The following is a 12,019-nucleotide window of genomic DNA, read 5'->3' on the forward strand; positions in this document are numbered from 1 at the left end:
AAAGATCTCTGTTCAGGGTTAACGGTTTCGTGTTGTATACCTCGGCGCTATGACTCGGAACTATTACTAGCTCTCCACCGTAGACACATACCATCTAGCCATTTATAGAACCATCCTACGTAAAGCTAGTGCTCATGGGATCCTTATATCTATTCCTGCTTTCGAATGACATCAAACTTCCTCCCTGGCTTCGTCTGCAGTGAAGGTGTGTCGATGTCCCACCCAGCATCTCGAAGAGACTCGATTCGAGCATCAAAGTCCTTCGAATGCTCCGCCAAAGTGTCTTGTAGGATTCCTAGCATCAAAACGGAGTCTGTACCGACCTGCTCACGTACGAGCGGCCCTCTGGTGTTACTCTCTTTTATTTTTAAAGAATTCGCTGCTAACAAAGCATGACTCCAGGCTTTCAATTGCGATGTTGGGCTGGCGTTCGTCTTTAAACCGATAACTCCCCGTTTCCTCGCCGGGTCGAACCAGAGTATGTACTCTTCTTGCTCAAAAACCCGTAAAATCGCCACGATGGTCGCCTCTGTTCGCTCCGCAGGGCTAGACGAAGATACATGATCTATTACATCTTTAAATGGAACTCCTATCTGGCAAAACCCCAGAGTGTCGGATGAGGCTTTCCATCGTAAAACTCCGTCTCGTTCGAAGACTCTTTCTTGCTTGGATGCTTGCTTTGCAGTGAGGACGCGGTTTTCATCGAATAGCGTTGAGAAGACTATGTTGGCTCGCTGTCGGTTAAGGGACGTCATGCTGACTGCTCGCACGGCTAGGTAATTGGTCGTTATATGTACTATGAGAAGGGATATCAACGCTACCCAAGTAGCGAGGGGAGAAGTGATGTACGATACGACGAGACTTCCAACCTGTTACGTAGGCATCAGCGAATCTATTTTACCCTTGAGAGGTTTATCTGTAAAGGAGTTTACCAGCATCCCCATGAGGGATATCACTGTCTCTTGACTTGAATCTTTCTGCAAATTTACACAAAGAGCAAATCAGCGGCCACAGGATGCAGAAAATGCAACATATATATCTCGTTTCGAAACATACCGCATTCAACTCCGCCAGATTCCCCCATTTCGCAAAATGTGCACTCAGGCTGGCCTTGGAACTGCCCGCAGCAACGCCGCATAGAGCCCTGAGCACGCTTGACAGGCTCAACAGACCGACTCTAATCGATTTGGGGAACATGGGCGACAAGCAATCCATAATCATAGAGGAGTCGTTGAAAATATCGGCGGCTAGACGGTACATCTTGCACTCTGGTTCGAGAGATGTGCCTAGTTGGTGTGCGAAAAGAATGGTCGCTATTCGGCCCATGCTGTCCTGCAGGATGCTCAAAAGAAGAGCGCTTGTTGGTGACGCGGTGGCATCACCAACCCCGACTCCTAAGAATAGTTAGACAAAATCCCTTGCTCTTTTCTTAGACAGACCGCGCGCCTGTATCTTCCTTTAGAGAGAAGGAGAAGTTGTTGTGGATGTCAAATACCTTGCAACACAGCTCTCGAGGATAATAATCCTGCAATCGAGCTTGAAAAAGCTTGGAGTGAGTCCTGCACAAACAGCCTGTTATTTGCGACGTCGGTAAAGGACCAGTGGAGCTTCAGAAAGATTGGACGTACATAAACCTGGTATCTTCGGTGCCCAAATAGATATCCATCAGCATCTGTGGAGGGCAAGGAAGAGAGAGAAATTTATATAAAATTTAAATCAAAGCAGTTGTCCATCTGGCTGGGGACAGTGGGCTTCATATGCGAAGACGAGGACGTACTCCAGATAATCCCCGCTGACACTATGAGGATATCCTACTGGGAGAAAAGCATCCAGTATAGCTGTAAAGTAGGATGACCATGTTCGCCTCGATGTAGGAGCCTTTGAAGTATTAGCCCAGGGCGCTTAAAGCTAGGTCTATAAGGTATCTGAGTCGTATCACAATGGAGTACTTCACGCGGGCAGCCACAAAGTCTTTCGACTTGAGTCCAATTCACGCAAAAGCGGGGACTTGTGCCATTGCTGTGAGAACTGATGACTTAAAGAACCTGCCGAACAAATCCAAACTGATATCACTTTTGGCACAATTGTGGATTTAACCTCTAGGGTAAGTGGGAACTGTACTCTGCTCTCGCGGCAAGTTGTCCAGATGTTGCCACGACAGTGACATGCATATAACAACGCCAGATAATGCAAAAAAGAGCTCAGTAGTGAAGAATTAATTTGTCTCCTAAGAAAAGAAAGACATACACTGATAGTCACTGGCTTAGTCCCAATTGAAGCTGCTGGCGATGAAATGGTGTATATTGCCTTGAGAGCACCTATCTCATCAACTTCTCTGATGGTTACGGGACCGGGGTTCATCGTGCGTCTAAATGTGTCTGCTAAGCTGGCTGATTACCCTGAAAGCAAAAAGGATAGTCTGTCCAAGCAAAATAATAGATCGAGGTAACCAACGGCTCGAAGGTACCGAATTGGATTTTGTTTTTCCTCGATGCTAGGATTTTGTATGGATCAAAAATGCGAGGCTGATCCTGAGGGAGCTACTGACATCTACTTTACCAAGAACAGCTTTGAGAAGAGCATTTGGGACCTGTGAATTTAACGGTAAGACTAGTGGATTCTCTGCAAAATGCATAAGTAGTTACAGTACCTGACACAAATGAGCCAGCTCCAGTACATGCAACAGCCCGTCCTTAATATGGCAGAAAAAGTCCAATGCCCCGATAAATAGAGGAAGCTCATATGTAGTACATGAAAGTTTCGGTAATCACTCGCAATATGAGCATACAAAAAACAAACCACCAGCGCCATTCAAGGTATATAATCCCAGTAAAAAAAAACGGCCATCTAGTCCCGATAATAGCCCAAAGGTAGAGATAATGTTGGAGAGATGTGGTGGGAGGCAGAGAAGTGAGGTGAAGCCCCAAAGTGGTGTCTCGCCCTCACGCGGAGGGAAGAGGAAAGTCGTCCTCCATTGCCAACCACGGTCGGTTGAAGTGAGGTCGAAAAGCGATCAAAGAGCGTTCTGGTGTCGAAATTGCTATCAAAGCTCGATGATCCAAAACGAGCAGCGGTCTCGAAAAAAGGAAAGGTCGCTTAAATCGATCCTGTTCGCGCCATCGCACAGCGAGTGCTACCGCTTTCCCCTTATCTCCTTTTCGATTGTTCGATTTTAATATCAATTTTAGCTTTAATAACATATAAATATATATATATTTTAGGCGAACAAACTGGCCCCGCCCGTCTCGATGGCCTCAATCTCAGCCTGCGACCATGGGATTCTTCGGAAGCGTTCTGGGAGATCATTTCTGTCGAAGTATTCGCCTTGCTTAGGCTGGACAGATCCCAACGAGGCACCGGAATGACCACCTATGTAGCCGCCGTATGCCGATGGGCGAGAGGGGCTATTCAGTGGGCCGTGTTGCTGGGCTCTGGAGCGATATTTCATAAAAGAGTCAGGTAATTCGTTGGTGGGAGAGGCGGGGTGGACTCTGGGGGTGCTGTCGACGGCTGCTGTAGGAATTGAATTAGCAATTTTTGTGCGATCGGAAGAAAAAAGGAAAAAAATTAGCAATTGTAAGAATACACACCTGGAGTTGCCCGCCTGCCGACGAACTTGATCAAGGGAGTCCTGGCCGCGGCGGCTTGCCGGAGAACAGCAGTGACACGCATTTTTTGATATGTTTTCTTTTCTTTTCTTTTTTTTTTTTGTCGCAAAGGTAGGGATCAAGGTGACAATTGTGTGATGACAGGAAAATGAAGCGGGCGGGACTTGTTGAATTGGTGAGAGGTTTGAATTCCCAACGTTGAGGTGACGGTTGGGGATTGTCGTCGGGGGCTGTTTGTCCTGTTGCAGCGGTGGTGGTTGTGGTTGGTAGTTGACTGGTGGTGGAAGGGATTTTGGAGGGTTGAAGAGAGAGGAGTGTGTGGGAGAGAATGGCTCTTTGAAATACTATATGTAGACGGGCTGGGAGCTAGATAAGGCCGCAGTGGATCTGATTATCAAACACAATGACAAGCGGAAAGCTCCCACCGAAACGAGGGCATCCGCAGCTCGGATCTTGCCACCAGACGCTCGCTCTGTAGTAGGACACACACCTGCTTACGGTTGACCTCGCACAGGCGCGCATCACGCCATGGCAGCGATCTGCTCCGACACCACGATAACGGACCGGCAGCTGTCCATCTGGCGCCGAACGGAGGAAGAATAGCCTAAACCTGCTGTCTGCGGCGACCACCTTATCTCTGCGCCGCCGCTCTGCTTTGTATTATGTCATCAAATACAGCTCCTCGATTGGCTGATTATTAAGCTTCGCCCGAGTTTAAATAAGCTTCTTCGCAAGCTGGGGGAACGTTATTCCGATCGTGTCACAAGCCTGCAGGGCCGGTGTCTTTTTCTCTACTCGCGCTGATGCTTGTCGGGAGAGAGGAAGGGAAAAAAAAAAAATTTATTCTCGCGCCATTTATTATTCATTGTGCCGCATTGTCTCCTTGAGGTAATTGACATCCATCCACCTGACGTGGGCCAATTAGGTATCCATTGTGTACTCCGTAGTCTCCGAGGAGATCGACGGTTTGCGCTTGGATTTCCGGAACCCGCTTCCCCGCGATTTTCTCACCCCGGCCTGAGCTCCAAGCCTGACACCAACCTGTTATCTTCGCCCGTACGGAGCACGGAGTTACAAGTTACTCTTTCCAATTGGCCCGATAACGCGAGGCCCGGACTTTACCTTTATTTCTCCTTCAACCCGAACCACGCCCTACCTGAGCTTCCCGAAGCCTGTGTGCTTATTTACGGAGTACCCTCGCCCCATTTCCCAGTATACCCCGAGCCAAATCCACATACATAACACGTCCGGCACCACGCGCGGACGGACGGTGGATCACATGCACGAACACTCGCTGTTCGCCCCAGTCCCCGCTGCCCAGCACCATGACCTCCTGCAGCAGCTGGCTGGCGTGACTGCCATGCAGCCAAACCGAATCTACGAACGACGTCTGGTATTCAAGCCATACAGAAAGCCGGGGTATCTTAAACCTCGACCCGGGGGCAGCCAAGATGTCCAGGCGCCCGAAGTTCAGAGGCTGAATAAGATGCTCAACGGCGGCCTCTACCACGTCCAGGTTGTGGGCGAGGTCAAACTTACTGATTTCGGCACGCATCCTTCCACCGTCGATGCTACGATGGGGGGAACGGATTTCGGAAATCAACACCAGAATGAATACGATATTTCAAATCAATCATGGAGGATAGAGTTCAAGGATATCCCAGATGCTGGCACTGGGTCTGCCGTGACTTCGAGACTAATTAGCACTTCGAGGGTTCCGTATGGCGATATTGTTCCAGTTATGAAAGCTTGGGGTTACGAGTAGGTCTTATTCCTTTTTTACTCTTTTCTTACCGCTTGGTTTTTTACCTTTCTTTTTCCTGAAGGTATGGCTAACATGATTCTCCAGTTATGTGTCAGAATACGTGCTCGAAGGCGACATGTTCATCCTCGATGATACCGTAATACTGCTGCATCGGATACTCAATTTCCCGGCCAAACATCATCTCCAAGGTTTACCGGCCTTCTATCTCCCGCCTCTGCAGGAAATGGTTCCACTGGACTCAACTGGCGGATACCTACTACAGGCATCGATAACTGTGCAGGATAGTGGCAATCCAGACCTGATGAAGGCAACAACGCAGCGACTTCTCGGATTGAAAGAACATCTGAAATCAGCTGTGAGGCTCGAATCCGCCGATAGGCTCTCTTTAGACACGAGAGTGAAATGATCCCCCGGAGTTACTTGCATGTGATTGCAGCGGATTTGCATGTGAGTTAAAGAGGGATGTTTGGACATCTTCCGCGGGGCAGCATCCTTAGCCATGATGTCAAGTTGGAAAGTCTACTCAATCACTGCATAGCGTTATAGATCTTTTCGATTATGAGAACGTACACATACCTCCTGCACTCCATAGATTGCTAGTTGATTGCTTAATCAGCGTTAGCTACGGCTGAGGAATCCCTGGATCTCACTTCAATACATTCACTGTTTTGCAGAGAACCATGGAACCGCGCCTCATTTGTTGATCTCACCTTAGGAGGATGACAAAATTCTTGTGCTGGAATTACCATGAAACCCAGCCCCGGAATGTTAGGGGTCTTGGGTGTGAAGAGAGAAGCGTCGAGGTCTTTTTGAGGTCGGTCTCATTCAAGTGGGGACATATAAGGAAAGCAAAGCAATGGCTGGGCATCGCCATCACGCCTCTCTTGAGGGTATCATACGCTTTTCCAGGCCTGAATCCTTACCAGCGAACCAGCGCACCCGGGATGGTAGAGATTCTACTGCATCATCAACCATTTCAGAGTAGCATCTGATGTTGCCTACATCCATACACTCCACCTCCGTTATACATATGAGTACTCGCTCTCTGAATTATCGCGGAACCTCCTCTTACGCGTCTTTTTCAGTTTTATGGGGCTAGATATCGCTAGATGTGGAGATATTGCCTGACAGTGCTTGGAACCAGCTGAATGAGAAGCCGATCAGTTTGCAGAATTCCTGCTGGATCACTTTTTATACCACACAGGCGTCACCCGCTCAATTTTTTTTAGCAGTCCAACGGGTCCAGGGATATACCCAGAGTGAATAGCAGCTCTTTGAGGCACTTGTCTTATCTGTGACCACTGTTGTTGTATATCACGCCTATTTAATCGAAAAGAGGCAATAATCTGGATGACATAGCAGGGCAATAATGCACAAGATGGATGTAGGAAATCAGCTCCAGCGACAAGTCTTTATACTTTCAGAGGTGGCCCTTATCCTTCCATAGTCTAACGCAGACAGACTCGGAGAATAAGGTATCCAACCAAGCGAATTTTTCTTTTTTTTTTTTTATTTTTTCCCCTTTTCATTCATGGCTAATTGATTCACTTAGAACGAGTCCAACAAAGCTGCACTAAGGATCACCAACATGTTTGACTGTGATGTTTCTTATCTCATTGATGGCATCAACATTGACCGGCCATTTGATGCTATGAGCCTAACCTGTGATCTATATATGATATTTGGCAACTTCCACATTTTCTTCAATTCTGAGCCTATATCTGACCAGGAGAATACCTACAAAATTGATACTTTTCTCCTTGCTGCTGCCTTGCCAGAACTCCAACTTCCCATCACTCGCACCTTGTGTCTCACCAGTGATCAATCAATAGGACTCTTGTTATACCCGCTTCTTATTTTGCATAGGGCAATCACGTGTATCCTTCATCTGTCTAGCACAGGAGCATGTTTCAACGGAATTCTCTGGGATATGATGAAGCTAGGGACATGAGATGGCGGGTCCACAGAACTAGGCTGATTTGTGCTGCTGAGGTTGGGCGAATGGCTTAGCCAGGCAGTTAATTCCTAGACTAAGGCCCTTGTGTCTAGGGTGGATTTCTCCTAGTTCGCCTTCATTTTTAAGCCGATTGCTGAAGCCTATTTATGGGGGCTAGCCATGTTCTATTAACGTCCTGCTTCAGTTATTGTGACGTATTTTTATGCGCTATACCCAGGAATCGATCGTCTTAACGAATTATGGCAGCAATGATTTTTAATCCGCAGGTAATTGTTAGATAAATGCAATTCGCTTCTCTTGACAGCAGATTGGCTACGCTATTAGGCGAATTAGGCCGCATTTGCTAGGTCTTCTTTATGCATTTATCTACGTCTCTTTTGCACGTCTGCGATATCCTGCATTTCTAGGAAACCGAAGGCCTAATACGTACCTCTTATACCGTGGACGAAAAGTGCGCGCTTGAATTTGACGTCAGCAGCATCCGGTTCGATGGGCTCTATGTACTTGCAGGTAACCATTGATGTGGGATTCTCTGTCCGTTAGACCACCATACGGTAGGTGCATAACTTGTTGAATTGTGCATGTTGGCCTTGGATAAAGATGACAGCGAGACTAATTTGGTGCCAACAGGCTTCAACATTATTTATAACCCAGTCTTCTCGGACAATATGGTCCAGATGGCTCAAACTACACTTTACAATGACTGTGTTCAGCCAGAAGTTTGCCTCATATTTCACCACACACTGAAACATGTGAAGAAACGCAGTGGCATTCCAGTGCTTGAGATAGTTTGAAATCAGTTCGGATCAGATCCAACGAATTAGATCATTCTCATGGAACGGCTTCCGGGTCAAAGACACCCTGGCCGTCTTTCATTTAAGAAAGCTGAGCGATCTCCAGGCGGTGAGAGTTTTGGTGCTCTTGGGTCATTTACGGATATTTGTTTATGACCCTGATATGTAGAATACCCTGTAGTCCCCCGATCCGCCCTATGTCTAATCCACAAAAGGCAAATGCTTTGAGCGATGCCTTTCGCTCCTGCTCGTTCCTCATCGCAACTCAGCAATCTCTTAACACCCTTAGCCAGTCGTGCCTTCGAAATCCCATGTTCAGGACATGCGGTTTTGTTAATAAAATCATCTATAAGGTCCACACCTTGGGCCCATGGCGTTTCGTCGTTTTCCAGTTCCTCTATCTCCATAGCAGAGAACTGTAGTGGGAGGGTGCCAGGTGTAGACCTTCCGAGCCCTCTCCGACAATCTTTGGACCCCTTTTCTCGACATCTCTTAGCACGTCATTGAAACACGGTTCATACTCCGTGATCAACTCTGGTACGACGCTGGCCTGGTGACGAGCAGTCCCTTGTCACTGAATGGCCTAGGAGGCTAAATAATTCAACTGGCAAGATAGAACGAAATATATGAATCATGTAGGGTCTGAAATTGGTGTAAATGCCCAAGGCAGGCTGATTGGCCCGAGTTCCTCGAGGGCCGGGGAATTGTAATCCAAAAGACCGACCTGAATGACTTGCATGGAAAGTGCGCAGGCGCTGACAGACCGCCAGTCAATTTTGCCCAGAATTATGGGTTATGTTTCTGGTTTTGACCATTATGCGAGCACTGAAACTGAATTATCAGCCTAGAGGCTGACGGCGAGAGAGAAACACCGCCTCAAACAGGCTGCTCAAAACACTTCTGTGCATGGCCCGCATTGCCCATAGCTGGTGTGTGTAAGCTCGCTCTAGAATTGAGCTCAGGATTCGGGTTCTCGCAGCGAAGTGCTCAGCATTGAGAGTAAAACAACGCGGCGTTCCATATATCAAGTCCCCTTGAGAAACCACTTTAAGCACGTGACGTGGCGCCCTTAACCCTCGCGCGGGTCGCGTCTCCCTCGCCGCTGGATGCCATGCCACCAGGACCGCTTGCATACATGAAGCCATTCGCCGCCCTACATCGGCCGTGTATGTTGTCAGCAGATGCAGGGTGGTTTGCGTGTCGGCACGCGTTCATCATGGCTAGAGAAAAGCAGATGAAGCGGACACATTCGTCCGTTTTCGCAAAACGAGAAGTCTCCCCGCCAGCGACGAAGAGGAAAATCGAGTCCACGACCACAAGTGAGTTTATAAATAGTTTAAATTTCTTTACTTTGAATCTTCATTTCCATAGCCAGCGCATTGTGATGTCTAAATATTGGCTTGATAGGAGAGGCCGTTGCCAACTTCTTCAAACCTCCATCGAAGAAGCCGTTCCAGCATCTCGCGTGGCGCACTGTTGACAATAGCTGCTTAGTCGCCAAATACTCCACAAGGCCTCCAGTGGACAATCAGGCTGTTCCTGTGAAGAAGCGTGTTGCGGCTTTCGATCTTGTATGTCAATGTTTGGACAAGGATAAAGTCAGGCTCAAACTTTCTAACGCGGTCGTTGCTGCCAAAGGATGGTACCCTGATTTTGACTAAGTCGGGGAATACGTTTCCCAGGAACGAACACGATTGGAAGTGGTGGAATCACTGTGTTCCAGGGAGGATAAAAGAACTATACTCTAAAGGGTATGTCCACGTTCTGTTTGCTGTCGGAAAACTGACAGCCAATTTTCATAACTGACTGGATGCTACACACCCAGGTATCAGGTGGTTATAGTTACAAATCAAAAGAAGGTTCTCTTGAAGAAGGTCGGCAAAGGCGCTATTGGTGACTCCAAAAGTTTGACGATTTTTAAATCCAAGGTTTCAATGATATTGAAGGATCTCGATGTGCCGCTGAGCGTATACGCAGCGACGGAGTATGATGAATATCGAAAACCGCGAATGGGGATGTGGAAGCTGATGCTGGATGATTATGACTTGGACGTCGAAGGTGTCCTCGACTTGGAGGGATCGATATTCGTAGGTGATGCAGCGGGACGTCCCACAGATCATTCCTGCGTTGATCGGTACGATATACGAGACCCATGGATGATACATGACCGGTTTTCTAAGTCATGTATAGGAATTTTGCGTCCAACATTGGCTTGAAGTTTTATACACCAGAGGAGTTTTTCCTCGGAAAACCTCAAGAAGGGGTGGAAGCCTTCAACCCGAAGAACTTCATCCTAGACGGCACGAGTAGGTGTAAGTATCGTTGTCCCGTCGTGGATTATCGGTTCATCAGGGGATGGGTGACACCGCTGCTAACTGAAAACCTAGCATCTCTCCCGTTTCCAGAGTCTCATGGTCAAGAGCTCGTAATATTCTGCGGGAGCCCGGGTGCGGGGAAATCAACTTTTTTCTGGAAATATCTCGAACCGTTGAAATACAAGCGGGTAAATCAAGATATCCTTAAAACTGTAAGCAGAACATCTCGTTCATGCAGTCCTACACATCCCCCAGTCTCCCCCAAGGCAAATGATCCTTTGTCGGCAATATTTACTTACAAATTGGCCTGCATCAGCGTCCCAAATGCCTGAGTGTTGCAGCAGAATATTTGCAAGCCGGAGATTCTGTGGCAGTCGGTATGATTGTGTCCTTTCTTCGGGTGAAAAGATGTGGTTAACCAACTTGTTCATGTTTTAAACAACAGACAATACGAATGCAGATCCTGAAACACGAGCCTACTGGGTGAAACTGGCAAAGGAGCATGACGTCCCGATTCGTTGTGTATATCTTTCTACTCCAGCAAGCATATGCGCACACAACAATGCTGTCCGCGCTGCAAACCCAAGACTTGTACGTCACACCTGTAGCACCTATCCATATACGAAGCTGTTACATGTTTGTATGCTTCTTTGTTCCCCTTTTCGGATGCACAGTATCAAAATGATAGGTGGAAAAGTCTGGATTGACCCCTCCTCTACCACAGGAATCCTTGAACCCTGAGAAACGCACATTCCTCCCGGATGTTGCTTTTCGAAGTTTTGCGAGCCGGTTTGAGAAGCCGCAGCTCTCAGAAGGTTTCGAGGATATAATCCATATCGATTTTCAGTTTGAGGGGGATCCAATCACGAGAGAGCTGTGGGCACAGCATTGGGTGTAGAAAAGGCTGGATGTTTATCCTTATTGTCACGATATGAATGACTGCTCCATGGCACCACACTAGACGTGGAAGATGACTTGAAGATGCCTGATGACGCTCTCTCCTGTGCTGGTAGCACAGATCCGATTTGATCTGGTCTGGTCGCTATGGGATTATCAGACGGAATGGAAATGTATGACGGATAGCATTTGTTCTCCGACTGACTGCGGAGTACGTATCCCATACGTGTGTCTGAATGCAGCAGATCGAACCATTAGCATATATTGTAACCGCCAAGCTTCCGTCTGGAGATGCTGGAGCCCGATTCACCCAAGAAATCACTGCCGGTAGGGAAGAGATCTGGACGGAAATGTGGAAGGAATATGGACTAACGGAGGTATGTCGGTCCAGATTAAGATCGGCCGGTATGAAGCCTTGCCGGCAGTGGGCCGGATCTGTCATCGGATATGCAGATCTTTTAACTATCCAGAGCTCTCCCGCCTGATCGACATAGTTCCATAAGAAGTCTTTGCGCATGTTAAGCCTAGACTAATCGATTTCTTTCCTTTTTTCTTTTTTTCCAAGCCCACTGCACGCTAGAAACAAAAATACTACGGAGTACGGAGTAGGAAGAGATGAAATCTGGTTTTATCGAGGCAGATAATGACAGGCACATATTATACTCCATACATATGTCCATACC

The 12,019-nt window shown here is 47.6% G+C and overlaps 7 protein-coding genes across 7 annotated transcripts; 4 read left to right on the forward strand and 3 right to left on the reverse strand.

The window, feature by feature from the left end:
* Positions 1-6: 6 nt before the first annotated feature.
* Positions 7-1,672, reverse strand: CIMG_04046 (uncharacterized protein; the record flags this gene model as incomplete). The annotated part of the gene is made up of 5 exons (XM_001244604.2): positions 7-869; positions 933-977; positions 1,057-1,394; positions 1,496-1,572; positions 1,629-1,672. The coding sequence occupies 5 exons, from the start codon at positions 1,670-1,672 to the stop codon at positions 150-152; spliced, it is 1,224 nt and encodes a 407-aa protein (XP_001244605.2). The 3' UTR covers positions 7-149.
* A 268-nt stretch (positions 1,673-1,940) lies between these two features.
* On the forward strand, positions 1,941-2,914 carry CIMG_13761 (uncharacterized protein; the record flags this gene model as incomplete). Its single annotated transcript, XM_004446373.1, has 5 exons — positions 1,941-2,010; positions 2,256-2,445; positions 2,564-2,604; positions 2,749-2,816; positions 2,864-2,914. The coding sequence occupies 5 exons, from the start codon at positions 1,941-1,943 to the stop codon at positions 2,912-2,914; spliced, it is 420 nt and encodes a 139-aa protein (XP_004446430.1).
* CIMG_04047 (uncharacterized protein) lies at positions 2,598-3,901 on the reverse strand. The gene is made up of 2 exons (XM_001244605.2): positions 3,591-3,901; positions 2,598-3,513 (listed from the first exon to the last, which is right to left on the reverse strand). Exons 1-2 carry the CDS (start codon positions 3,670-3,672, stop codon positions 3,218-3,220), a joined length of 378 nt encoding a protein of 125 aa, XP_001244606.1. The 5' UTR covers positions 3,673-3,901; the 3' UTR covers positions 2,598-3,217.
* Positions 3,902-4,734: 833 nt separating this feature from the next.
* Positions 4,735-6,051, forward strand: CIMG_04048 (RNA polymerase II mediator complex subunit Srb5). Its single transcript, XM_001244606.2, has 2 exons — positions 4,735-5,369; positions 5,458-6,051. Exons 1-2 carry the CDS (start codon positions 4,888-4,890, stop codon positions 5,777-5,779), a joined length of 804 nt encoding a protein of 267 aa, XP_001244607.2. The 5' UTR covers positions 4,735-4,887; the 3' UTR covers positions 5,780-6,051.
* CIMG_11248 (uncharacterized protein) lies at positions 5,943-7,572 on the forward strand. The gene is made up of 2 exons (XM_012358292.1): positions 5,943-6,848; positions 6,926-7,572. The coding sequence occupies exon 2, from the start codon at positions 6,962-6,964 to the stop codon at positions 7,322-7,324; it is 363 nt and encodes a 120-aa protein (XP_012213715.1). The 5' UTR covers positions 5,943-6,848; positions 6,926-6,961; the 3' UTR covers positions 7,325-7,572.
* Positions 7,573-8,155: 583 nt separating this feature from the next.
* Positions 8,156-8,998, reverse strand: CIMG_04050 (uncharacterized protein). Its single transcript, XM_001244608.2, has 2 exons — positions 8,849-8,998; positions 8,156-8,674 (listed from the first exon to the last, which is right to left on the reverse strand). The coding sequence occupies exon 2, from the start codon at positions 8,529-8,531 to the stop codon at positions 8,181-8,183; it is 351 nt and encodes a 116-aa protein (XP_001244609.2). The 5' UTR covers positions 8,532-8,674; positions 8,849-8,998; the 3' UTR covers positions 8,156-8,180.
* Positions 8,999-9,340: 342 nt separating this feature from the next.
* CIMG_04051 (polynucleotide kinase 3'-phosphatase) lies at positions 9,341-11,889 on the forward strand (the record flags this gene model as incomplete). The annotated part of the gene is made up of 9 exons (XM_001244609.2): positions 9,341-9,443; positions 9,532-9,695; positions 9,763-9,875; positions 9,950-10,258; positions 10,315-10,436; positions 10,512-10,651; positions 10,756-10,816; positions 10,885-11,030; positions 11,164-11,889. 9 exons carry the CDS (start codon positions 9,341-9,343, stop codon positions 11,335-11,337), a joined length of 1,332 nt encoding a protein of 443 aa, XP_001244610.2. The 3' UTR covers positions 11,338-11,889.
* Positions 11,890-12,019: the final 130 nt, after the last annotated feature.

This window comes from Coccidioides immitis (assembly GCF_000149335.2).
Source record: "Coccidioides immitis RS genomic scaffold supercont3.6, whole genome shotgun sequence".
NCBI lineage: Eukaryota > Fungi > Ascomycota > Eurotiomycetes > Onygenales > Onygenaceae > Coccidioides > Coccidioides immitis.